Source organism: Emydura macquarii, unplaced genomic scaffold, assembly GCF_026122565.2.
Source record: "Emydura macquarii macquarii isolate MOO-44397 ecotype Brisbane River unplaced genomic scaffold, CSIRO-AGI_Emac_v2 contig_2948, whole genome shotgun sequence".
Taxonomy (NCBI): Eukaryota; Metazoa; Chordata; order Testudines; family Chelidae; genus Emydura; species Emydura macquarii.
The window spans coordinates 5,939,751-5,964,574 of NW_027133085.1; the positions used below are offsets into that span (position 1 = coordinate 5,939,751).

General features: G+C 40.5%; 1 protein-coding gene across 2 annotated transcripts in view; it reads left to right on the plus strand.

Annotated features, from left to right (window-relative positions):
• Nucleotides 1-2,825: 2,825 nt before the first annotated feature.
• MOCOS (molybdenum cofactor sulfurase) overlaps nucleotides 2,826-24,824 on the plus strand; it is a 327,221-nt gene continuing 305,222 nt past the window's right edge. For both annotated transcript variants that reach the window (XR_010924157.1, XM_067569886.1), the window contains exon 1: nucleotides 2,826-3,222. Coding sequence is in view for 1 of the 2 variants with exons in the window: in XM_067569886.1 (XP_067425987.1) it covers nucleotides 3,063-3,222 (160 nt within the window). In the remaining variant the exon portion in view is untranslated. The remainder of the gene's footprint in view (nucleotides 3,223-24,824) is intronic.

Genomic DNA, 24,824 nt, shown 5'->3' on the forward strand with positions numbered 1-24,824 from the left:
TTTTCCAGAGCTGAAGACAATTGAGTGATATTGATTGGGAGGAAAATATAGACAGAAAATGTGAATGAAAATTGTAAGAGGAGTTTATTTGATGGGCAAAAGTCACCTTCACGATCAAGAAATAGGGCAACTTTGGGTTTTTTTTTAAAAAAAGCTCATCCTGGTTCAATAGGAAAGTGAAGGTAGCAATGAGAAAAAAAAATAATTACAAAAAAATCTAGTTACTGTGTCAGAAAATATATTTTTAATTTAATAAAGCTGCTCAGGAAATATTTTGTAAGAATTTTTAATTAAATTGTTTTTGTTTAAAAAAAATCCAAGAAAACTTTTACAGTTTCCATTGAAATGCTGAAACTACAAAAACTGAATATAGTTTGGTTGTTGCCACAAACTGTATTTTTGGGAGTGAAGGAAGGTCATGAAAACATGAATATTTTTCAATTAAAATGGATTTACCAACACTTGTTGTTTTGAATGTATTAAGAACATCTGGAAATGAAGGTAGGAAGAAATGTTTTTCCCATGTTAACTTCTGCTGTCCTTTTCAAATGGGAAGCCCCCAATCCTGGATATGCTTATGAGGCCCAGATATGTATAATGTAAGAAAGTGATTCTCAAAGTTTATTGGTGTCCCACATTTTAAAATATATATATATTTTTTGAAGTACCACATTCAAATGTTTCCGTTTGTGTGCATTTATTTTAGGCCTTGGTAGGTTTAAGTATGTTTAGACTTATATAATAAAATAAATGTCCAAGGAAGCCGAAAATATTTGTGTGTGTGTGTGTGTGTAAATTGTATAAACTATAGTATAATAGCCTTTATGAACATCTCAGGTTTTTTTAGACAGTGCATCAGAAAGATACACACTGAAGCAGTCCTTATGATTACAATTTCTCTAATGCTACTTGAATTACAAGAAATAGTGATATGTCTTCAGTGATGTTGATATGTTTTGGTATGCTGATGAACTACAATCGCTGGCTTGACTTTAACTTGTCTAAAACATTATAAGCTCAACGTTCCTGCTAATTCTTATCTGGATAGTTGAACACAAGCCAGAGTTCACTCGGCTCCCCTTTTACAAAATATAAATCAAGAAAAATACACATTGAGTTTCTCTTGGAGAAAATGGAAAAAAGTGTGTGTGTGTGAGGCCTTCAGATGTCTGCAAATAATGTTTGGCAAACTGCGCTGCGCCTTCCCTTACTAGGAGGCTCAAATTGCAGCCAGCTGTCTGCTCTGCTGCTGAAGAGCCAGGTGACTCTCCCTCCATCCAGGAGCCAAGCTTTTATCCACCTGACTGACCCCCATGCCCCTAAACTTCCCTGTAGAGCCAGGAGGTGCAAATTCCCGATGCATGCCCCATCTCCCAGCCCTGCAGAGCAGGGAGTGCAAAATTTCCATGTTTCTTAATGTCTGTTTGTAGGTTTTTTTGGACATGATTTTTGTTTTTACCAGGTTGACCCTTAAGCCTCACTTGCCGCAGTGAGTTTTTAGAGGGTGTAAGATTTTTTGAGTCCATTTTGTAGGTGACAGTAATCATAGAAAAATGGAGGAGGGCAGAAGAGTGCTGGGGGACAGATATACAGTACTGGGGTGGAGACAGAGGGACTCAGACCCTGGTTCAGGGGAAAGCTAAGCAATGGGGTGGGACACAGTTCTATACACATACAGTCAGTCATGCACACACTCACACGGACAGCACCATCTTATAGTGGTGACAGCTGGTAGAAACACCATAGCCATGGTTATGTACTTGGAAGTTACATAGGCACCTAAAGTTACATAGGCACATTATGATGACTACCTTATACCACAACCTTAACTCTGTCACTTAGGGATGCCAGACATCACCTTTATCAAACTACCCCCACCCGATACCACATCTTACTGCACCTAACATCCACAACTAATAGGATTGGGTACTTTAGTAAAGGGGTGAGTGCAGAAGGTTGGGCTGAAGGGACAGAGTTATGGTTGTGGTGCATAGTCTCTAACACCCCAAATACAAGGAAATGTGAGTGACAAAGATTTCCTCAAGCTACTAGAGATAATGCAAGATGTCTCATCCAAAAAACAAAATGAGGAAAATCTGTGCCTCAGCCTGAGAAAGGAGAGAAATGGCAGAAATTGCATTGTTACATAGCCTGGATCAAGAATGGACCGTAATGATAAATGGACACAGCAGATTGAGCCCAGGTGTGGAACCGTATCCTCGGTGAGTCATACGCACCCCTGAGACATCTTTCCCCTATACCTATATCTTGTTATGCCAATAAAAATCTTGGTGAGTAGGAATTGCATTGCATGTTAGATAGCTTCACTTTTCACTACCTCGCTTAGGGGGGCTGTGTCAGGCACATTGTGTGTGTAGCAATACAAAATGTGTTTGTGGATTAAAGAGACAAGTCGGGTGAGGTAATATCTTTTACAGGACCAACTTCTGCTGGTGAAATAGACGCGCTTTGAGCTTACACAGTGGATATGTTGCTACTTCCAATTATTGCCTAAGGGAGTGGTTGGTTAGTTCCTGGTTTTGCAAAGTCTGCCTTTAACTCGCTTCTCCCACCCCCGCCTGCCCACATGCCTGTCGGTCTGGTAGTGCAATTCACAGGTACCTGGACAAGGATTGTATTGTTTTTTCTGGAATATCAGAATGACACAGAACAGTCAATCATCTAACCTCCGATCCAAGCCATTCCTGAATCTGGGAAATACAAGCCAATACTTAAGGCTTATTACTGACGATGGCAGTAGGTTCTTTCCCAAAGGGGCTTCTCCCCACCTGGTGCTCCCCTCCTCCAGCACCGGCACGCGGGCTCTGAGGGCAGGCACCTACAAAGCCATGGCTAGGAACAGGATCGATAGCGAAAGCAGCCGACGGGGGGCGCGTCCTTTGCTGGGGGAGGGAGGAGCCCGCCCGCCCGATCTCCGCCCCTGCCCCAGCTGAGCGCGTCCTTCCAGCGCCGGGAGGGGTTCGCCCCGCCTCCTGTTGCAGGAAAGTTTTTTGCCCCAGCGCAGCAGCCCCAGCTCCGAGTGAGGGGCCAGGGCTTGCATCATGACAGGGCAGGCGCCCAGCGGGACCGAGTTGCCGGCGCCCTGGGGAGAGCTGCTGTCCTTCCAGTACTTCCAGCGCATGTGTCCCCCCGGGGCCGGCTACGGCTACAGCGGGGGCAGCCTGCAGGGGATGCAGGAGAGCGAGTTCCGCAGGCTCGGAGGTAACCCGATCTGGAGTGCAGGTGGCTGGGCTGGGCTGGGGGGCCGGGGCTGTGGGCTCGGCTCACTCACTGAGTGACGGGCGGGGCAGGCAGCTGCTTATACAACTTCTGTGGCTGAACCGAAACTAACACACCCAGCTTCCTCCCTTCGCCTGCGTTTCAAGGAACCCGGGCAAACTTGAGCGGCTGGAGCCTAAGGACGCCTGGCTCCTCTCAGGACTGGACCGCCGACACTAGGAACGTCCTTTCTGCGTGCCCCGCAGCTAGACAGCCCAGATTTCACACCTCCACAGGTGTAACCTACCTTTATACAGCCTAGGCAGGTTACACCTGGTCCCTAGTGTTTGAGACCAAGCCTTCCAAGTCTGACAAAAATGTTCTCTCCCCCCCTCACCTTTCCTTCTGTTTGCTCCTTTGATGTCACCATTTCACTCCCTGCCCAACCATCATAGTCAGGACTTGATTTTCTAATGTAAAAACACAGAAGGGAAGCCCATTTAAAAATATATTTTCTGTGTCTAAAAGCAGCAAAGGAAGATACAAGGCCCACTTGTGGTTTGTTTCCCCCCTGCTTTTTCACCTCATCTCTAAGCAGGACTTACACTTTCTTCATTGGTCTTAATAGTGACATAAGTAAAGGCTGCTGCTTGTAAAACTAACATTTTAAAATTGTATTTGTACTGGTATAAAGTGATACAAATCTTCATAGGGAAATAATGACAAAACACAGCAATAGCTTTAAAAAACAGTAAAATACACAACAGTTAAGCTGGTAAGGATTTCAGTCTAAATACTTCTCTGTGTGAATGAGTGACATTTCTTTTCTTTTTTTTTAAGAGAATTTTATTTTTCAAAGTTAAACTCTGCTTTCTCATACCCAGGCCCATATTATATTGCAAATAAGAATAAAGACCACATTCATGATGTGGTGTTTCATGTTTATGATCTATACCCGCAGCTACAATGGCCACAAGACTTTTGGAAAGGCTAAAATAACACAGGGAGTGGAGCAAGTAATGCATCCACAGATCCAATCCTGGATCTGTGATCAGCTCAATATGCTTGTTGTGCCAAGAGTATTTTTTTTACCTTGTCTATTCTCTTTTATCAATTCTGTGAAAGTGTTTTGTAGTAATTATCTGTGATCAACTGACTAATGGTTTAATGTGTGACACTGACCTTTAAAATTTACATCAAAAGACCAAAATGAGGGAAAGACTGAAAGAGAACAAGGGTTAGTTTGAGATGACGATGAGGGTTTTCTTTAAAGAAACAAAGATGTATAGAACTTTAAATTGAGACATAGAATTTCTGACATCAGTTATTTTATATTTGTGAAAGTTTGAAAACTGGTTTGTGAGAGACAGACTTGGGCTAAAGTTTTAAAATAGGTGCTTTCAGCGAGGCTTCTGAATCCGCATAGACATTTATACAAGTGATCCGATTTTCAAAAGTGCTGAAAATGCAGTAGATCCTGTTAACTTCAGTACTTCTGAAAATCAAGCCTCTTGGTGGTGTCTATAGCTCTGATTTTATAATGAGCTCACTGTGAATGAATCTTGGCACCCTTGTGGAACTGATTGCAGGATTGGTGTCTAAAAAAAGGAATTCTGATCCCAGCATTAGGGATCCATTCTGGAAAACCTTGGCCTACTTGGGCCACACAATCAAGCCTCAGTAGATTGTTACAGTATGTTATGGGTGTTCAATATGTTTCCAGGGGAAAATACATCCTATTTTATTATCAAGATTTATGATAACCCCAAGTTGTATGGTAGTCTATGGCAAGGTGACTTGAATGGCACAATCGAGCTGGCATTCAGATCTCTCTACTTCTGTGGCCTCTTCTTTTGTTCGTTCTTCCCTTCCCACCCCCCCTTCAGGACTTTAAGTGTTGTTTTTTTTTTAAAGTTCTAGAGCATTTAGCCAACCAGCAATTTTCAGTAACCTTTAAGGATCTCCCTACTGGGACAGACTAGAAGCTTTTTACCCTTGAGGACCCCAGGTCATTTGTAAACATGGGGCCTGAGCATACCAAAGTTTTCAAACTAACAGTACCACTCTCACCTGAATGCTGTTGGGTGGCTCCATGTCTGCTGCAGGAACACTCATCCCTCCTGGTAAAGAAAGTAATTGAGCAAGAAGTGAAAGGGAGTGGAGGGGGAGGAGGAATTATTTCTGGTAGTTCCTGACAATGAGCAAGGCAGCAGGGCTCAATGCATATTGGTCAATGAAAAAGTTGAAGATAGTTACCCTGGGAATCATCAGGCCATTTTTAAAGGATGGCAAAGGACAATGAACTTTGAAGCTTGTAGAAGTTACAAGCGCATAGGAATGCTTCCCAAGCACTAGAAATATCTTATTTTTTGTACCGGAGCAGCACTACCAATTCAGCATTTTGCCTTGTGAGTTGGCATTGGTGCTACAAGCTTTTGTGAAATGCCTGGCTATGGCCATCTGCACAGGCTGGTATTGTGTGTGTTCTCCTTGGATGACTTGGTTAACAAGGGACATCCTGGAGGGTATCAAAAGATCAGTATTGGCATGTTGGAGTTCAGGGTTCACAATAGTCTCTACTGGTCCTCAGAGGACAGAGTTCATAGGCCTGCTAGCCATAGCTGAACACATCCTTCCTGCCCCAGTGTGAGATCAAGGATATCAGTCTGAAAGAAATCATATGTAAGAGCTAGCAGGTCACCGCTTGGAATGTTGTCATGGTTGTAATTGCATTCCCACTATCTCTGGCATATTTCCACATAAGGCAACTTCAGTGGATTCTGAGATCCTAGTAGAAGCAAGCATCACAGAGACTTTCACATAACATCTGGGTAACACAGCACCTGAGTCTGTCTGACCCAAGCTGCAGTTAGGAATGGACTTTCAAACTACTTCTATCTAAATCATAGTGATAATGGATGCATTCAACCTGGGCTGGGGAGCTCCACTTCAAAGGGGTGTGGTCTGTCCAAGATCAGCAGTTGCACATCAGTGCTCTGGAGATGAGTGTGGTCCTTTCTGCACTAGGGATATTCAGGAATCTAGTATCCGAAAAGGTGGTCTTTGTTCATATGACCCATCAGGCCACAACTTTTACATATTTTACATAAAAAACAGAGCGGCACCAGGCCACACATCCTGTGTGAAGAAGCTCTGGAAGTGTAAGAGTGGGCTTTGTCTTGGTGGCAAGAAAGGAAGAGGGAGCACTATTTGTTTAAAAAAAAACCAAAAAAAAACCCCACCAAAACAAAACCTCACGGGAGGCATGTAAGGTGTAATGAGGGACATAAGTCTGTGGGTGGATGGATGGATGGATTGACTCGTTCTTCAATCTCACTCTTCATCTTTCTGTGATAGATTCTCACAAGTCATATTTGGATCGATGAGGCAGATCACCTCAGGATGAAACTTTTGGCCTTGGATCATCACTCAGAACTAAGACATCTCACCTCAGACCAACTAAGAAGCCCTCTCCCTGAGAGCTTGGCTCCTGACTGAATCCTGGCTTCTCAATCTACTTGCCAGGAGGCACCAGACTTACAGATTTCTATCTACCAGATGGACTTGCATTTCCAAGTAGAGAAAGTTTGAAAGGTGGTGCAGTCAGGCCTGTGTGAGCCCCTTTACATGCTCCCCACAAATATTTTGACTGTCTTTCTCACCTAAAAACAAACTCCATTCAGGTTCATTTGACAGCTGTTCTGGCTGTCTTAAACTGGGTGAAGGAACACCAGGGTCTCTTATAGCTCTATTACAGGTTCATGTGAAAATGACATTCTAAGAGCACCCAATTAAAAAGTCTTGTGTCATAAGGTATTAATGTGTGCCTGACAAAGCTGATGAAAGCTCTTTTTGAAGCATTGAGTTCCTGTGAGCTTAGATTTCTTACATGGAAAGTCATTTTCACATGGCTATCATAGAAATGTAGGGCTGGAAGGGACATCAGGAGGTCATCTAGGCTTTCTCCCCATGCCAAGGCAGGAATTAAGTATACCTAGACCATCCCTGACAGGTGTTTGTCTAACCTGTTCTTAAAAATCTCCAATGATGGCAATTTCACAGACTCCCCATGTAACAGGCTCCAGTGCTTAAATATACTTGTAGTGAGTTCTTTTCCTAATATCCCACCTAATTGTCCCTTGCTGCAAACTAAGTCTATTGCGTCCTGACCTATTGTCAGGGAGCATGGAAAACAACATTATTCTTTAGAACTGCCCTTAACATGTGTGAAGACTTATAAGGTCCTCCTTGAGCCTTCTCTTCTCTAGTTTAAACATACTCCTTTTTCCCACTCTTTCCTCATATGTAATATTTTCTACACCTCTTATCACTTTTTTGTTGCTCCTTCTGGACTCTCTCCAATTTGTTCCCATCTTTCTTTATGCGTGGTGCCCAAGCTGAAAAGTACTCCAGCTGAAGCCTCGCTGGTGTTTGTGTGCTGCCAAACTGTTACCTCCTGTGTGTTATGACACTCCTGTTAATACATCCCAGAATGACATCATATCAATTTACAAAATGAGTGGGCTTCAAGCTTTAGTGACGGATGCACTTTGTACCGGCTCCTTCAAAGTGGTCCTTTGGAATCATCCAAGATTCCTCACCAAGGTGAACAGTGTCCTTGTTTCACCTCACTGAGCTTGTTGTCTTGACAACATTTATTTTTCCCCACCTGAACATACCCATCCTAAAGCTTCTCATAATGCAAGAGGTAAAAATGTCCTGGAGTTTTATTTGGAGTGGACTAAAGCATTCAAAGTCCTTCCAACTTTTTGTTTCAATTGACATCAGTTCCTTAGATGATGCTGTCACTAAGTGGACCATGCTGAAATGCTCTGATTGTATCTTGTGTTGCTATGGTGACTAGTCTAAAATTTAGAAGGCCATATCAAGGCTCATTTGAGCTGAGCCAGGGTGGCTTCTACTGCTAGCCTTGTTGTCTCTCCAACAAAGACATATACAAGGCAGTACAAGAGGAATCCTGTTTAGGGATAGGTTCTGCAGAACCTATCCCTAAAGTAGGGAAGTCCAAACTTTCTTGTACCTAGAGATCTTGTTTCTTTATGTATATTTGAGTTCGTCACTTTCTGTTTTAAGACTATGCTTTTTTTCTTTAATCCTCCTACAGATTATGTTAATTAAGGCTGGTGTGGTGTGTGGGTTGTTTGTTTTTTTTTCGTTGAAAGTATCTTACTCCTTTTATATACATTATTTAAAATCAAGCAAAACACCCATCACATAGTTAACAAATTTAGTTCAGTTCCTACTGCCTGTTGCAGTTGTTTGATGGTTGGCACTGAAAAGCTCTGCTGTCACTGGATGACCTGGGGTGAGAATGATCCCTCCCTTGGTCTCTATACAGTCATCTATCTCACAGCCCACTACTCACCTTGATTGCTGGGTTGAGTGATTTTGGCCCTAAATAAATAATGGTTAATGGAAAGAAAAATGGTGTGTGTAAAACACAGATCTGCTCTACCTAAAATAAAGTTGAGATTTTTTCAAAGTGCTTAGCATTGGCCTTACCCAACTTCCATTGAAATCAATGGGAATTTCACCACTCACTCCAGCAGAAAAAAGTAGCCCAAACCCCACTTGTAAAGCTTTGTGAAAAGATGAAAAAGAACTAGTGCACTTCCTTAAATTATCAGGGGTCTGTTATGCTTAACACATAAGCCTTTAGTCTTTGCTTTTATGCAAAAGTTTATCTTTAAGTTTCTCCTTGGAGGACTATTAACTGACAGATTGAGCAATACTTTCTAAACATATCCATGGAGACTTTGAAACTGATCCCTATCTTATAAGCAAGATTGTACACCCAATGTGTGACCTTGACCTTAAACTCATCAGCATAACACTTATCTACAATATAGGATTATAAAATTAACCTTTAATTTAGAAACTGTTAAAAAAAATCAACTGTTCCAAAGTCTGTTGTTAAGTAATAAGAACTAATATATTTTGTTGAATGATTTGCTATAATAAAATCACAGCATTGAAGAAAAAATCCTGTTCAACTTGTATTTTGGCTTTCAGAAGAAGTAGATGTATATAATACTGCATTTAATCCCAAAGTACTTTTCCAGTTATGCATCTGTTCCTGTACTCCTTTCCTAGATAAAGCTCTCATTGACTTTAGTGGGAGTTCTTGCAAGAATAAGGAGCACAGGATAGAACCCTATGTAGAGATGCATTCAGAGAAGAATCAACAGGACACTAGAATGGCCACCTGCCCTTTAAGGGGTGTAGTTTATTTTGAAAGAAATAACCCCCACTTGATTCCTAATGTTCCAAATCCTCCTACCAAGTTAATAGACAGGGCTCATCATCCCATATTAGTGACAATTATGCAAAACAAAAATTACATTTCTAAGGTGCTGTGTACTTTGTCGTGCATAATTTTGTACAACTAATATCATGGATGTTGGTCCCTTAATAAATTTAGTCTTGAATCACTAATAAAATGATCCTTTATTTCCTTGAAATGCAGGTGGTCACTCAAAGTTGTCACCTATAAGTAACCTCGTTCTGTGTTCCAATTAAAAAAAACCCAAACATTTAGGTATTTGACCTGTGTTCTCCAAATAATTACTTTCTCATAATTAATGTTAACAGTTAGCCTAGGTCTCTAAATAGGATAGTGGGGCAAGTAGTTCTTCTCAAGACAGCCTTATTCTATTGGTAAGGATTACTAGACAAGCAATGTCAGTTTTCTCCTCTGGAAGGAGAATAATCATAGTCCTTTTGTCACAGACTGGAGTTCACCTAATATTTCTGTCTTAGTTGAAATTGAGAACTAGTGAATGATTGGAAAGTTCATAATTTTTTTCTTCTAATGGTCTGAATTAATTTTTAGCTTTAAAATCTTTTCATAATCCAGGACCACTCAATCTTCTTCTTTCCTCTGCTGTGATAAATATGAAATAATTTTGGTATTTGATCTGAGTTTTGTTTTATACATCTGGTCATATGTATGTTTAGTCCTGTTGATTTGCAGAATAGTAAAGGTTTATACACTGGCACATCAGCCCTTCTTCTAATCTTTGTTTTGTTGCTTGAGACCTGGTGACTGCTTCACTCTTCAGCAGAAACTTCTGTTATTTACTGTTGCGGTTGAGGAAAAAGTTAGCAATGGTCTCTCTCAAGATGTGTAGAGATTAATTTGATAATTAAATTAGGGACAAATTTAATCCTAATTACCAGCCAACCAGGATTTAAAAAAAAAAAAGCGTGAGCATGTTATAGTCAAATACAAAGAGCTTAATTATGCCTTCTAGACAGCCGAGCCACCCACCCCTATGACAGTGGCTGGAGCTATTATACCTTTTAAAAAAGTCAAATGTCTTCCCTGGTCTGAGGGGGTGAGTATGCAGGTGTAAGCCAGTGCTGCTCCTCCTGTCACAGTAAAGCAAGCCTGGGTTGCAGGGGGATGGATGGGGCCATACCCATGTGTCACAGGGTTCACTGGGTGCAAGTGGCACTTCCTTCTGGTCATCCTGGGGATTAGCTCTGGCCAGGTGTTGCGCACTCCTCCAGCAGTGTCTTTCCCACCATCCTCTTGTCCTGTGGCTCCTATCACTTCAGGAACTGCAACCTCCTCTTTGTGACTTGGCCCTACGGCTGGGTCACTATGCGTGTTCTCCCCCCTTCTGGGGTATCAAAAGCCCTCCTGACAAATGGGCTCAGGCAGTCTTCCTGCTCGCTTCCCCATTGGTGCCACTTTGTCAGCAGCTGGTAGAGGGACCAGAGTCCAACCTCTATTCTGGGTCCTGGCTCAGGGGCCCTCTCATCAGCAGCCACAGTTTGACCTACCCCATACCTTGCTATTGTTCCCCTGAGCCTTGCCTATCTCTCTCTGGCTCTCCTCTTTCTCTGGACTTGCCAAGCCACTGAAAACTCCTTCCCTCTAGCCCCTTCTGTTGCCAGTTTACTGTCTTAGATAAGCCCCACCTGTTCCTGCCCAGCTGAACCTATTCTACGTAAATCCCTGCCGCCTACTCCAGGTGCAACCTGGACAGTTAATTGGCCCACATAACCCCACACAGGGTCTGGAAGGGTTAAGATGGCTAACCCCCATCACACCATGGCCACTCCAATATACACATTGGAACCACTATAGCTGCCAACAGTGCTGGCCTGTATCCCTATCTGTGGGAACCAGACCATCCCTTCTTCCTTCCTGGGTATCCTGGGGGAATAAAAATCTCTCTGCTCATCCCACCTCTAGCTCACCTGAACAGGAAGGACCTAATTTATAGGGGTAAAAATCACCGGTGTGAGAAACTGACAAATGGGCAGACAAGATCGGGAACATTGGCAGAGCAGAGAGGATGGTGAGAGAGACATGTATCTTGGCCAGGGAAAGTATTTGGGGTTGCAGTGGGGGAGAAGGGGACATGGGGAGCTTTTTATATCTCTAAGGCATGTATGTATAAAAATGATTTCAAGCACCAGGTATAAATGTATACTAGACATATATTTACTCTTTCTGTACTTCACTGAGGTCACCAATTCACAACACAGCAGTTCAAAAAGGAAACCAAAAGTGTTAAGTTCTACGAACAGTGAGTCAGTTTTGTGTCAGTATCTGTTTTTTGTGCTCTTGAATTTATCCTTGATGGCAAAGTAAGTTTTGTATAATATACTTATCATGGGGCTACTACCCTACACAACCATGTTTTCTATCTGGCGTATGAAATCTGGGTCTGAAACTAGTAGGTAGAGAGAGATTTCCCCAAACAAGATCTGTCATTCTCTTCTTGTCCTATTTTTTACTATCTTGCATTTTCTCTGTAGGAGCCAAGAGAATATTATATTTGCAAGAGGAGGAAGAAGATGTGGTTTCAGTGTTCTTTCAGAAAAAGATCTGAACCAACATGATCTAAAACATTTTCAGATCAGTTTAGGAACACTGTTAATCAGACAACTTTTTTCTCAGCTCTGGATTCCCCTGAGAAAAGACTTATCCAGTTATGTGATCATTTTGTGACATGCATAAATGGGGGAGTAGGGTGACACCACCAAACTTTTACTAGTAAAATAACTGGTCCTTCAACTTGAGTCTCTGGAGATCAAATAAAGCACTTGTTTTATTTTTGGAAAGATAAGCTTATTTTAAGAAGTATTCATTAATGTAAGTAATTTTGTGAGATACTTTTATTAACATACAACTAAAGGATATTGAATACCACTAAGAACTTGTTAAAAGTGCAGCTGAAGTTAAAAAGGTCATGTGAATGGCATGAAGTAAGGATGCAACCGAAACATTCTACCTTCTATCCCAGAGAGGAAATCAATATGCAGAACTTTCCGATTCTTAAGACTCTTGTGTTCTTATGCCACGGTTTATAAGAAATTGTCATAATTACTTGCTTTTGTTGGATAGTTACTAATAGTTTCAAGGATGTTGTGATGTATAGGCCTTTGTGTATACATATTAGTGCCCTTCATTAAAACAGGATAGACTTGATGATGGGTAATGGTCCCATCCATTGGTGCCATTAATGTCCATCATTAAGCAGAGGCATGTGATTGAGAACCACTTTTTTCCCTTTTATTTGTACTTGCCGATAATCTTTGTGAAACCTTGAATGCATTTTACTAAATGAAATGTAACTGAAAACTGTCTGAGATCTAGCTTTTGGAGCAGAGCAGAGCATGGAGTGACTTCCTCCCCTTCCCCTGCACTTTTCCAACAAATTTGTGGGTAAAACTAACAAATGACCAAAATGAAGAAAAACGCAGCATAAGAGAGCAGAACTCAACCCTGTCATTTACCGCTGCCTGTCCCCTTTTGAATAGTGAATAACTTACATTGCCCTGTAGGCTAATGCCCCAGTCAGCATCCCCCTTTGGTCAGACAGGCATTGCAGAGGCTGTATGGATCAGAGGGGTGTTCAGCCCCCCTTTCTTCTCTCTGTGTTTATAGTCCTGTTCTGGAGGCAAGGACATTAATTTCTGTCTCACTGGGGTATATGGGTTTCCCCTGAAGTTGCTAGAGATTACCTGGACTTTCCCCTCAAGGGGCCTGGAACCCCTTTTGATCTTAAGTCCCTATTAAGAGCTAGGTAGGGGAACCCAGGCCCACCCACACCACTGGGTTTCAGCTCAGGGCTCTTACACCAGGCCGGCAACATCTGTCCTCCATAATTCTCCTGCTATACTGTGAGCTCCTTCCTACCTCCCTTGGTTCAGTTGATTTCTCCTGCCTTGACTCTGCTCATCCCCTCTTTGGGCTGTTGTCACTCTGGAGTGGCTTCTTATCAGCTTGCTGGCTCCTCTGGCAGCTGCCCACCCCACTGCTTCTCCACTCATGTTATTCTTCCAGCTGCTGTGAGGCTGCTAATCAGTACTGGCCAGCAGTTCCTGCACTCACTCTTGGTTGCCAGGCCCATGTGGGGTATCTACATCCCATGACAGGGCTCCTCACACTGAGGTTGGATCAGAAGTGGATAAATAAAAACAGTTAAGCACATAGGCTTCCTTTTAGTTATGGTGCTGACATGAGTGAAACGAAGGATTTTACCAGAAATGATCTTTTGCTTCAGAAATTGCTCTTCCCTTCATATCAATTTTGAATGGAATAATATTATATAAACTAGAAAAGACTGATAAAATAGTTTGAAAATATCTGACTGCTGTACAGAGATAATATGTTAGAAAGGCTGCACTTCTTAGTACTGCTATTCAGGAGAACATACCCAGGAGACATAAAGGGTACTTGTGTTTGAAAACTGGGAAGTGAACCAAACTGACATTCATATGAGAATGTATGGGGATTATTGCACTCCATGGGAAAACTATATTACTTGAGCATCATGTATTCAGTGCTTGCGAACAAACAGATGAAACATTTGATTAGCTAGCAACAGACTTTAAATGCTGTCCATAAACAATGTGAACATTTTAGGGGTGATGTTTCTTGCTAGAGTGTCACAGGGGATCATTAGAGAGAAGAAGAAAAGAACAATCATCAGCACACCTTAACTACAGAAGGGTAGTGACAGATATGTAGTGCTGCAGAAACTGTACATTAATAGAAATGGAAATTGATTGACAGTTGCATACCAAGCTGTATTAAAAGACCATGTAACATTAGTCTAAAGCAAACTGCAAATATTTAACACACAAGTGAATTTTATTTTGGGAGGTCCAAAACTGATCCAAGTGGTATAAGAAGCCAAAACATCATGTAAAATACAATAGGCACAACACAAAATAGTGGGACATATGACATTAAAACAAGCAAAAAATCCATGTAGAACCACTTAAAGTTCAGGAGAAGCTGTATGTAATAAAACAAATAAAAAACAATCTAGGGCAGTGACACACCTGACTTTTCATTATGTCTGGGACAGTGCCATCCATTTAGACTGGATTTGTGAAGTTGTTCTCCATTCTACTGCTTTATGCTGTTCATGTCTTGACTAGTTCCATCTCAATTCCCCCCCACCTGTGAAAGGAGGACAATAGAATCATAGAATATTAGCGTTGGAAGGGACCTCAGGAAGTCATCTAGTCCAACCCCCTGCTCAAAGCAGAACTAACCTCAGCTATATCATCCCAGCCAGGGCTTTGTCAAGCCTCAGTTTAAAAGCCTCTAAAGATGGAGATTCCACCACCTCCCTAGGTAACCCATTCCAGTGCTTCACCACCCTCCTAGTGAAAAACGTTTTCCTAATATCCAACCTGGACCTCCCCAACTGCAACTTTAGACCGTTGCTCCTTGTTCTGTCATCTGCCACCACTGAGAACAGCCTAGTTCTATCCTCCCTGGAACCCCCTTTCAGGTAGTTAAAGGCTACTATCAAATCCCCCCTCATTCTTCTCTTTTGCAGACTAAACAAGCCCAGTTCCCTTAGTCTCTCCTCATAAGTCCTGTACTCCTGCCCCCTAATCATTTTTGTTGCCCTCCGCTGTACTCTCTCCAACTTGTCTACATCCTCTTTGTAGGGGGGGCCCAAAACTGGACATGATACTCTAAATGCAGCCTCACCAATGCCAAATAGAGGGGAATGATCACTTCCCGCGACCTGCTGGCAATGCTCCTCCTAATGCAGCCCAATATGCTATTAGCCTTCTTGACAACCAGGGCACACTGCTGACTCATATCCAGCTTTTTATCCACTGTTACCCCCAGGTCTTTTTCTGCAGAACTGCTGCCTAGCTCGTCAGTCCCCAGTCTATAGCTGTGCATGGGATTCTTCTTTCCTAAGTGGAGGACTCTGCACTTTTCTTTGTTGAACCTCGTTAGATTTCTTTTGGCCCAATCCTCCAGTTTGTTTAGGTCCTTCTGTATCCTATCCCTACCTTCCAATAAAAGTTGACTAGCTCAAATTTTGAGGATTAGCTAATTTGTATAATGTTTTAAGAACACCAAGTATTAATGTGGTTTTGTCCATCTTAAATATCTGTTCAAACTTGCCAGTGAGAGAGCATGAAGGAAAGGGAAAAAACCTTTGAAAGCGTATAGGAATGTTTTTTCCAATGTGCGTTAACTAACTGCACAAGCCATAGCTTTCAGTGGAAAGCCACTGGTTGTATTGTCTGTCTGTCTGTTTTTGGTGGAGTTCATGTGTGTATCTTGATATTATTGAAAACATTATGTATATTTATCCTTTAGTGGGTCACATTTATCACTAACTTCAGCAGAGTTATGCAAAGTTCAAAATAAAGTGAAACCCATGTTTCTATGCAGATTAGGATTCTAGTTAAATGTAATTTTATGCAGAAAGTCACTCTGAAAAAATTGTTCTGTCGGACTTCATGTCTTTCAATGACTTCCATATCTAATATGGTCAGTTTAACAGTCAAATATTTTTTTTCTAACTACTTAGATCTGAAAGTCAAGCATGTTCTTTCTGACTAGTGCATCTCCAGTAATAAGTTGTATTTGAAATGTAGTTGTTAATTCTGTCATGCATATCAGTGGACCAGCAGCAATTTCATATACTCCTAGCTTTATTAGTCATAACAGCATTGTAGAGCCAACAAGTATTAAAGCATTTCTTCTGGGTTCAAAGTAAGTACAGTATCTATAACTCAGAATACAAGGGAGCAGATCTGTTAAGTAAGAAGTGGCCAATTTTAGCGACTTTATCAACCATTTCTTTAAGATTTTATACTGTGAAATACACTTTTAGATAATGAGGGGAACACTGATCCCCAATTCAGCAGAAGTTTAAAGTCCCCAACATGCCTGCAAAATGCAGCATCTGAGCTGGAGGGATGAGGTGGCAGGATGGGAGCCCAAGGGAAGAAGTAACATCTTTATATTATTCTCTCCTAAGGCACAGGCTGCCCTTTTAGCAGCCACTTCTGTCCCTCTGACAACTCATTTGCAAGTAAGTAACTCCCACCACATAATTTGGGAGATGTTTAAAATCTCGTTTTGGTTTTTCAATTACAAAATGAGTTTGGAGTGGCCTCTAGGTCCTGGACTGCTGCTTGAAGCCAAGCCAGACTTATAACCCTCAGGCAGAGGGAGAAAAGGGCTAATAGTCCTTGGGGTTTTGCTAGTTACTACGCTGTTCATTAAAAGGAATTTAATGCCCCAGAATACAGTGTGTCACTGTACAGACAGCTGCAAAACTCCAGAAGAGCTATCTGGGTCTCTCTGATATAGAAACAGGGACGTGGCAAGGCAGCCTACTCTTCAGAAAATAGCCTGGGGATATGCAGTGGTGTAGGGAAAGAGCATTTCCTCGCAGCCCTGCTTACAAATGGGGAAACAGGCCGGCTAAGTGCACCTTGATGGCCTGAGAGAGTCCACCTGGGTGCAGCTAGGCACTTGGCTGTTTTTTTCAGAAGAAAGCACCAGATAAGGGCATTGGGGTGAGTGTCCCATGACCTCTGAAAAGTATGACTCCAGGTGTGTTATGCCAGTTTCATCTTCAGTCACCTGAGTTTCCACAGTCTCACTAGGAGTGTTGGCGCTTAAATAAATCCGAGAGTTAGTAGGAAATGGGAATTTTTTCCTGAACATTTGAGTTAATATTTACCACTCATTTCTCATCGGAACATTGTTTTCAACAAATTTTCTGATATGCTCAACTGAAATACCAGGATAAACTCCAGGGTCCTGATCCTATGCGAACCAAATCCATCAGTACAGCACGCCAAAACGTAAGTGACTTGAAACAAGTGAGCTTTGCACATCCATAATATTGTGGCACAGTTCTCAGTGGATGAAGGTAGTCAGTCAGCATCCCAAGCATTACAGAATTTCTGCAAGATTAAATTGCTATTTCTATCAGCTTTTTCTCTTCTCCATTTCTGCAAGTATGGAAAAGTACAAGGTGTGTCTGTATGGTGTCACAGTGACTACTCTAGAGCTCATTTAAGCTAAAAAGAGTACCATTGCATTAGGAAGAACGCTAATGCAACCAATCTCTTCTGAATGTAACTGTTCTTTCATAAATGGGGAGTGCAAAAGTAAATACTAAAATTTTCCAATCTTAGGGTCAGATAGATAGTGATACACTAAATGTTGAATGTTAATAGCCAGTGATTTTGTTACCTTCCACTGTGGTAGTAGCATGTAAATATGATTACACGTTAAGTGGTCAGATTGCAGTTACATGTGTTGTTATAACAAAACTCAACTTCGTATTTTAATGTTCCACTTTGAGCTTCTTTAAAGAAGTCGCACTAAAGAGGCAGTAAGAATAAATGCAGAAATGGGTAATTGGAATCTCTTCACAAAAAGCCCTTTAATTATAGTAATCAAAGTGCCCATAATGTCTTTAAGAACAATCTGTTTTTACAAGGACCCCATCAGAATAGTATCTGAGTACGTCACATGAAAAAAAATAGAGAGGGCTCAGTATCCTTTTTAGTCTCTTAGAGTAATCATTAGAAAATGTATTTACACCAGTTAGTTTTGTTTCAGGTCTCTGTCTGGAATCAGTCAAAAGTTTTTGTTGTTGTTTTCCCCCTATGGGGATGTCAGGGGAATGGAAATTGAGAAAATAAAATATCTCAGCCAAAAATCTAAATATTTGTATTTGGAAATGTGGCTGTGGTGCTCTGTGGGAGTTATAGTTCAGGTGTTTCATGCTCCCATTCTCCCCCATATACTGGGTTCCTTGGCTGGACTATATCTCCCATGATGCACCATGGTCTACCCTCATGAAGAGGGCAGGCAGTCTATCAGGGAAGTTTCTGGCCGTAGTGAATCATGAGGGATGGAGTCTGGCTAGAGAGCTTTGCCCATAAAAGAGAATGGAGACATGAGGCAACTGAACTGTTCTCCCATGAGACTGGGAGTATTTAGAGCTAGGAATATTTTGGTTTCAGGTTTTTTTAATGAAAAATCAAATTTTTCTACAGAAATCAGACACCTTTAATGAAAAATGTTGTTCTGTTTTCCAGTGAAAGTCAATTTTTGATCAGCCCTTATGACCACCCATCGGGGAACAACAGGTGTTGTGAAACTTTGGTCTAGGCTGAAAGGAATGAGAGAAAAGAAGAGGACAATAAGGAAAATATTCTTAGTATGGCTTAGTGGAAGGCTCAGACTTACTTTGGTTGCCATCATTGGGAGTTTTGTCATTGACTTTATGGAAAACAGGAGTGGGCTCCCATAGAACAGAATGGCTTATGCTTTCACAGGTCTGGATTTGAAAAACCACTTATTTTTAGATTATCTTGGCTGTATGTCTCTACCCTGACTATATGCGTCTATTTTTAAGTAAAGTATTTGTTCTATTTCTCTAGATATGCAGTGGTGCCAGTTCTCCTGATTTTATTGCAAGTTTCACACTATTGAGAGTTTTTCATAAGGCATATGGAACTAGAACTCTATGCTGTTGGGTTGTGTTTTCAAACTGAGAATCTCACCCAGGTGCCCTCTAGAAGCTCAAAAACCAGAAAGCAAATACAAAACTCCAGATGACTATTTTTAAGCCAATCTCATGATGTTGAGGAGCCTGAATTATGGTTTTTGCACTCTAGGAGCAGGCAATACTGTACGTGAATAAAAGCCTGGTTAAAGTCAAAACGCACTTAGAAGACCCCAGGGGGCAGGGATCATGTAATCTTAAGTGTTTGTATTGCACAATGGCGCCCACTATCCTATTCATGCCTCTAAGAACTGCTTCAATATACATTTTTGTCAATAATAATTAAACCCATGAAAATATAATTCAACAACATAAAGTAACCCAAAGATGATCTAGGGCATCAGGAGAGAAACAAGAAATTTTCAGCCTATGGCAGGCTCCAGTGAAAGTGACAGGCAGATGTGTATGCTACCAGTGGATACAAAATAATAATAAAAATACATAACTCTTTGCTAGCTCCTGATGAAAAGTGCTATATATGTTCATTACAGAGGAGGTCAGAACGTTGTACCCATTTCACAGATGAGGAAACTGAGGCGCAGAGTGATGACGTGATTTGCACAAGGTCACTCAGCAGGCTAATGGCATAGCTGGGAATAGAACCCAGTGCCTGTATAGTGGTCTTTCTACTATGCCACACTACCCTTCTCAAACAAACAAGATATATTTTTTATAACTGGAGTAATTAAACTCAGGTTTGACTTGCAGTATGTATTTTAAGTGCCACTTGTGAGCGTTAAAGTAAAACTTAGAAAATACACCGAGTTTGGCAGCATTTTTTAATTGTGTGAGAGGAAAATGGCTCTCAGGCTGCGAAGAAGCAATCCATTTGAAGCAATAGCTGACTTCTGAGGGTCTATGCTCTAGCACTGCTCCTATTTCCTCAGCAGCCAAGAGCCTTAAAAAGAGAGAGTGAATTTATTTCCTCTCATCTTTTCCTAAGGCAGTCATGACAGGGTTTCTTTTCAATCACACATTTTTCTTTTCTCCTTCTGTCTTCTCTTCTATTCCCTTCTCTTGTTTCTGGTTTTATCGTGGCTGTCAAAAAGCTAAATCAAAGAAGTGAGTTTTACATTTCCTTCTCAAGGCAGAGAGATTTGTGGTCATTCTAGTTTCCTGTCATTAAGAATTCCAACTCCTAGGTCCTTCTCCTGATGTCGCAGTTTCTGAGCACCTAATTGCTTCTGAATTGTAAAGCTTCACATCATTTTATGATGTGGGGAAAGCAGGAAGAAATACAAACCAAAACAGGGAAAGAACAAGCTGAAAAATATTTAGATAAATTAGATGTATTCCAGTCAGCAGCACTTGATGAGATTATTCAGGGTACTTAAGGAACTAACTGAAGCAATCTTGGAAACATTAGCAATAATCCTTGTGAGTTCATGAAGGACAGGTGATGTGCCAGAGAACAGGAGAAGGGAAAACATAGAACCTATCTTTAAAGAAATTGTAGACCAGTCAGCCTAACTTCAACACCTGCAAAGCGACTGGAACAATGATTAAACAATCAGTTTCTAAGCACCTAGAAAATAATAGGGTAATAAGTAATATTTAGTATAGATTTGTGAAGAATAAATCATGCCAAACCAACCTAATTTCCTTGTTTGACAGGATTACTGGCCTACTGGATAAGGGGATGCAGTGGATATGATATATCTAGATTTTTAGTAAGGCTTTTGACACAGTCCCACATGACACTCTCACAAGCAAATTAGGGCAATGTGGTTTAAATGAAATTACAATAAAGTGGGTGTATAACTGGTTGAAAGACTGTACTCAAAGATGGTTTTCTGTCAAACAGGGAGGATGTATCTAATGAGGTCCACCAGAGGTCTGTCATGAGTCGGGTACTATTCAATATTTAAATTAATTACTTGAATAATTGAATGGAGAGTATGTTTATAACATTTGCAGATGACACCAAGCATGGAGGGTTTGCAAGCGTTCTGGAAGACAGGATTAGAATTCAAAACAACCTTCACAAATTGGAGAATTAGTCTGAAATCAACAAGATGAATTGCAATAAAGACAAGTGTAAAGTGCTTCACTTACAATGGAAAAATCAAAGCCATTATACGACGGGGAACAGCTAGCTAGATGGTTGTGCTGCTGAAAAGGATCAAGTGTTTATAGTGGATCACAAACTGAATGAGAGTCAACAGAGTGATTCAATGGTGAAAAAAGCTAATATCAATCTCGGGTGTATTAACAGGAATGACATAAGCCATGGGAGTAAATTGTACTGCTCTACTGGGCATTGGTGAAGCCTCAGTTGGAGTAGTGTCCAGTTCTGGGTACCTCCATTTTGTCCACATCTTTCCTAAATGTGAGGGTCCAGAGGAGATTAAATCTTTTATCATTTTCATTAGAAAACCTGACCTATGAAGAAAGGTTTTAAAAAACTGGGCATGTTTAGTCTTGAGAAAAAAAGACTGAGAAGTGATCTGAGAAGTCTTCAGATATGCTAAGGTCTGTTGTTCACTGAAGATAGGACAAGAAGTAATGGGCTTAATCTGTAGCCAGGGAGATTTCAGTTAAATATGAAGGAAACCTTTCTATCTATAAAGATAATTAAGCACTGGAATAGGCTTCCAAGGGAGGTTATGGGATCCCTGTCATTAGAGGTTTTGAGGAACAGGTTAGACAGACACCTGTAATGGATCATGTATACTTGGTCCTGCCTCAGCATAGGGGGCTGGACTAAATGACCTCTTAAGGTCCCTTCCAACCCTTCATTTCTATGATTCTAAGAGTAAGCACAGTCTCCTATTCGCACAAGCTTCACTCTTGCGGCTTACACTTTCATTCTTATTGAGGAATGTAGCTTCCAGGTAAGGTGGTCATCACAAACACTGTTGCCCAACCTTATTACACAAGAGGGCCACATAAACCTAAGCACAACGTTGTGTGGGCCAAACAGATTCTACATGTTTTAATAAGAATTCAAGTCACCTGTATTGATTTATATTTTTAGTTCACCTTGTTTCGTATGTATTTAGATAGAAACAACCTATGTACAGTATTGTCTGTTTGCACACTTGTATAAACTAAAATGATGTAAACATGAGGACAAAACGCTAACGAATTGGCCATTAGTATATTGTGGTGAAGCAGGCTGAGGGCCTTATGAAATGCTTTGGTGGGCCGAGTATGACCCATGGACAATAGATTGGGCAACCCTGACCTAGAAAGAGGCAGTCTCTGATTGATTTTCAGTCAGTTCTTTGGCGGTCTTTGAAGATTATCCCAAGAACCTTGAATTTGACCAGTTTTCTTAGTTTTGTGCAAACTAATTGATAAGAAATGAAACAAAGCAAGCAAACAAAAAGGCTACTCTAAGAGTAAAACTGACCTACAAGCAAAATATAGATGTGTGCCCTTCATATTCCAAAAAAAAGAAAAAAGGCCTTAGTCTCTTTTTTTCCTACTATTATTTTTACTTTAGGAATGTCAAGTATGACCCTCCTTTGTCTTTCTGGAAGACTTTTTGCAAATCTCCGACAAGTGAATCAGTGAAGAGTCAACCTATGGAATTCTCTTCAGGAACAGGTCATAGAGATTAATTGTTTGGATGAATTTTTAAATAGGTCAGGATAATTTTATGATCAGTAAGAGTATTTGAAGCTATTTAAATTAAGATAGTATAAGGGAAATCAAACCTGTTGTTTCTGGATGTACAATAATTACCTGCAGATGTTTTATCCACTCGTTCATTGCAGTGCACATTTGATGAAATGCAATGGAGAAGTGGGTGGAGTGAAGATATTGGCCGCCTTGTAAATCATTAGGGAATAATCTTAGTTAAAGATATCCAGGATCCAATCTAATTTAGCAATTCCTATATAAAGGTTGGGTTGTGTGTGTTTTTTGTTTTTTTTTTTTGAAAAAGTGGTTACTGCTGAAGCACAGGGCTGGGGGAATAGAATTTGTATGAGAAAAAGGACAACCCAGAATTAAAGTGTGACTTTTGCTTCAAATAACTTTTAAGTTCTTAAACATCCTCTATAACAAAGCCATGTGTGTGTGTGAGAGAGACTTTTAAAAATATATGTTCTTTCCCTGTTTGCCTCTTGTTATTGAAGGAGGTCCTGGTGCTGCTCTACTTGTATCTGGTGCGGGAGACAATTCTCATCACAATAATACCAACTGGATTTTACTCTTGATGAATAAAAAAATATTGATGGGACTCACCAGCCAGCAGGGTCAGCTAAACAGAATATTTGTCTGAAGTAATTATAATATTAATATCTACATTTACACAATATCTGTACACAACTTGCATTGACTTTAGTGGGAGCTGTGTATGTTGAAAAACTGCAAGACAGGACCCATTTGGTAAGAAATTACATCACAGTTACTTGTGGCTAATGGTTCACCTGCACCTTTGCTAAACTCTGCATAACAGAAGCATGAGTTTACAGAGAAGAGGAGTGAGAGACTGCAAAATCAGTTTTTACATTTTAAATGAAAGTACTTTCTGATAAACAGAACCAAAGAAGGAAGAGACATATCTGAGCAAACTAACTTGCAGTAGTATAAGTTGCACTTTACTGGAAATGTTTATACTCTGTTCCTGAAGAATACATTGAGTATATAGACAGTACAGCTGTGTTCAACTGGTGGATTTTGTAGTGTGGAGAAAAAGGGCACTTCCGCAGGGACTTTTATTTTTAAAAAATACTGGTCACCTATTGCAATCCAGTCTATTCCAAAGCCAAAATATGTGATTTTTATTAGTACTTTTTTGAACCTAAGGCACAAGTCATCTCTGACAAGTTAGATTTAGCAATGTCCGGTGATGGGTTGTCTGCATCAAAGGCAGAGAGATCTTCCTAATGTTTCTTTTGATTTGGTGCCAGAATTTTAATAAAGTCCCCCGGAAACTCTTGGAAGGCTCCCTTCAGCATATCACTAATATAGTGGGCTGTTTCACCCATTCAGCACTTTATATTGTTTATCCTTTAGCGAAGAATCTTAATTTCCAAGGTTTCTGTTTTAGATTTTTTTTTTAAACTCCTTTGCCAGTTAGAGTGGAGGACGATCACGTTATAAGCATAGTTAATAGGTCAATTATAAGGCACAAACAGATAGTGATTGCTTTATGAGAAAGAGAACATAATGTAAGCCAATTTATCTTCCTTAGAAAGTTATACCAAGTTCCTTATACCAAGTTGGCATTTAATTCCATACTTCCCTGTCTTAGTAAAAGTTCAGCAGAAGTTTGAGAAAGGAAATACAAAGTCAGGTCTCCAGAGAGAAGACTAAATACATTGTGGAATTAACTGAAGCTTCTATGGATTTTTAACTTGAGTTTACATAGTGGGTGTTAAGCTCCTAAAAAGAAACAGTTTTCAGACACTGTGCACCTTTCTAAAAATACTGGGGGTGTGTCTCTGTTCCTTAAAACTGCAAACTAAAAATTGTAACTATATTTCTAGAACTGTATGTCCATTCTGTATAGTTAGTTAAATGGGTGTGCTTCTTTAGAAGAATGGTAAACAGCGGGAGCTTTAATTTCTGTTGTCCCTAAATCTCAGACTGTTTGGTTCCCATTTTGTTAGGTATGGCACAAACATATGTAGATTTGGCAGAATTTGATTTTTGTTTTTTATAATTGACAGATAATATCAATATTTACTTTTAAACATTTATTGTTTGTTTATCTATTAAAATGTTTACAGTTGCGGGAAATTATGGAAGGGTCAGACAATAAGGGGGTCAGACAATTATTTAATGACAGTAGACATAAAGTTAAAGCTTTAT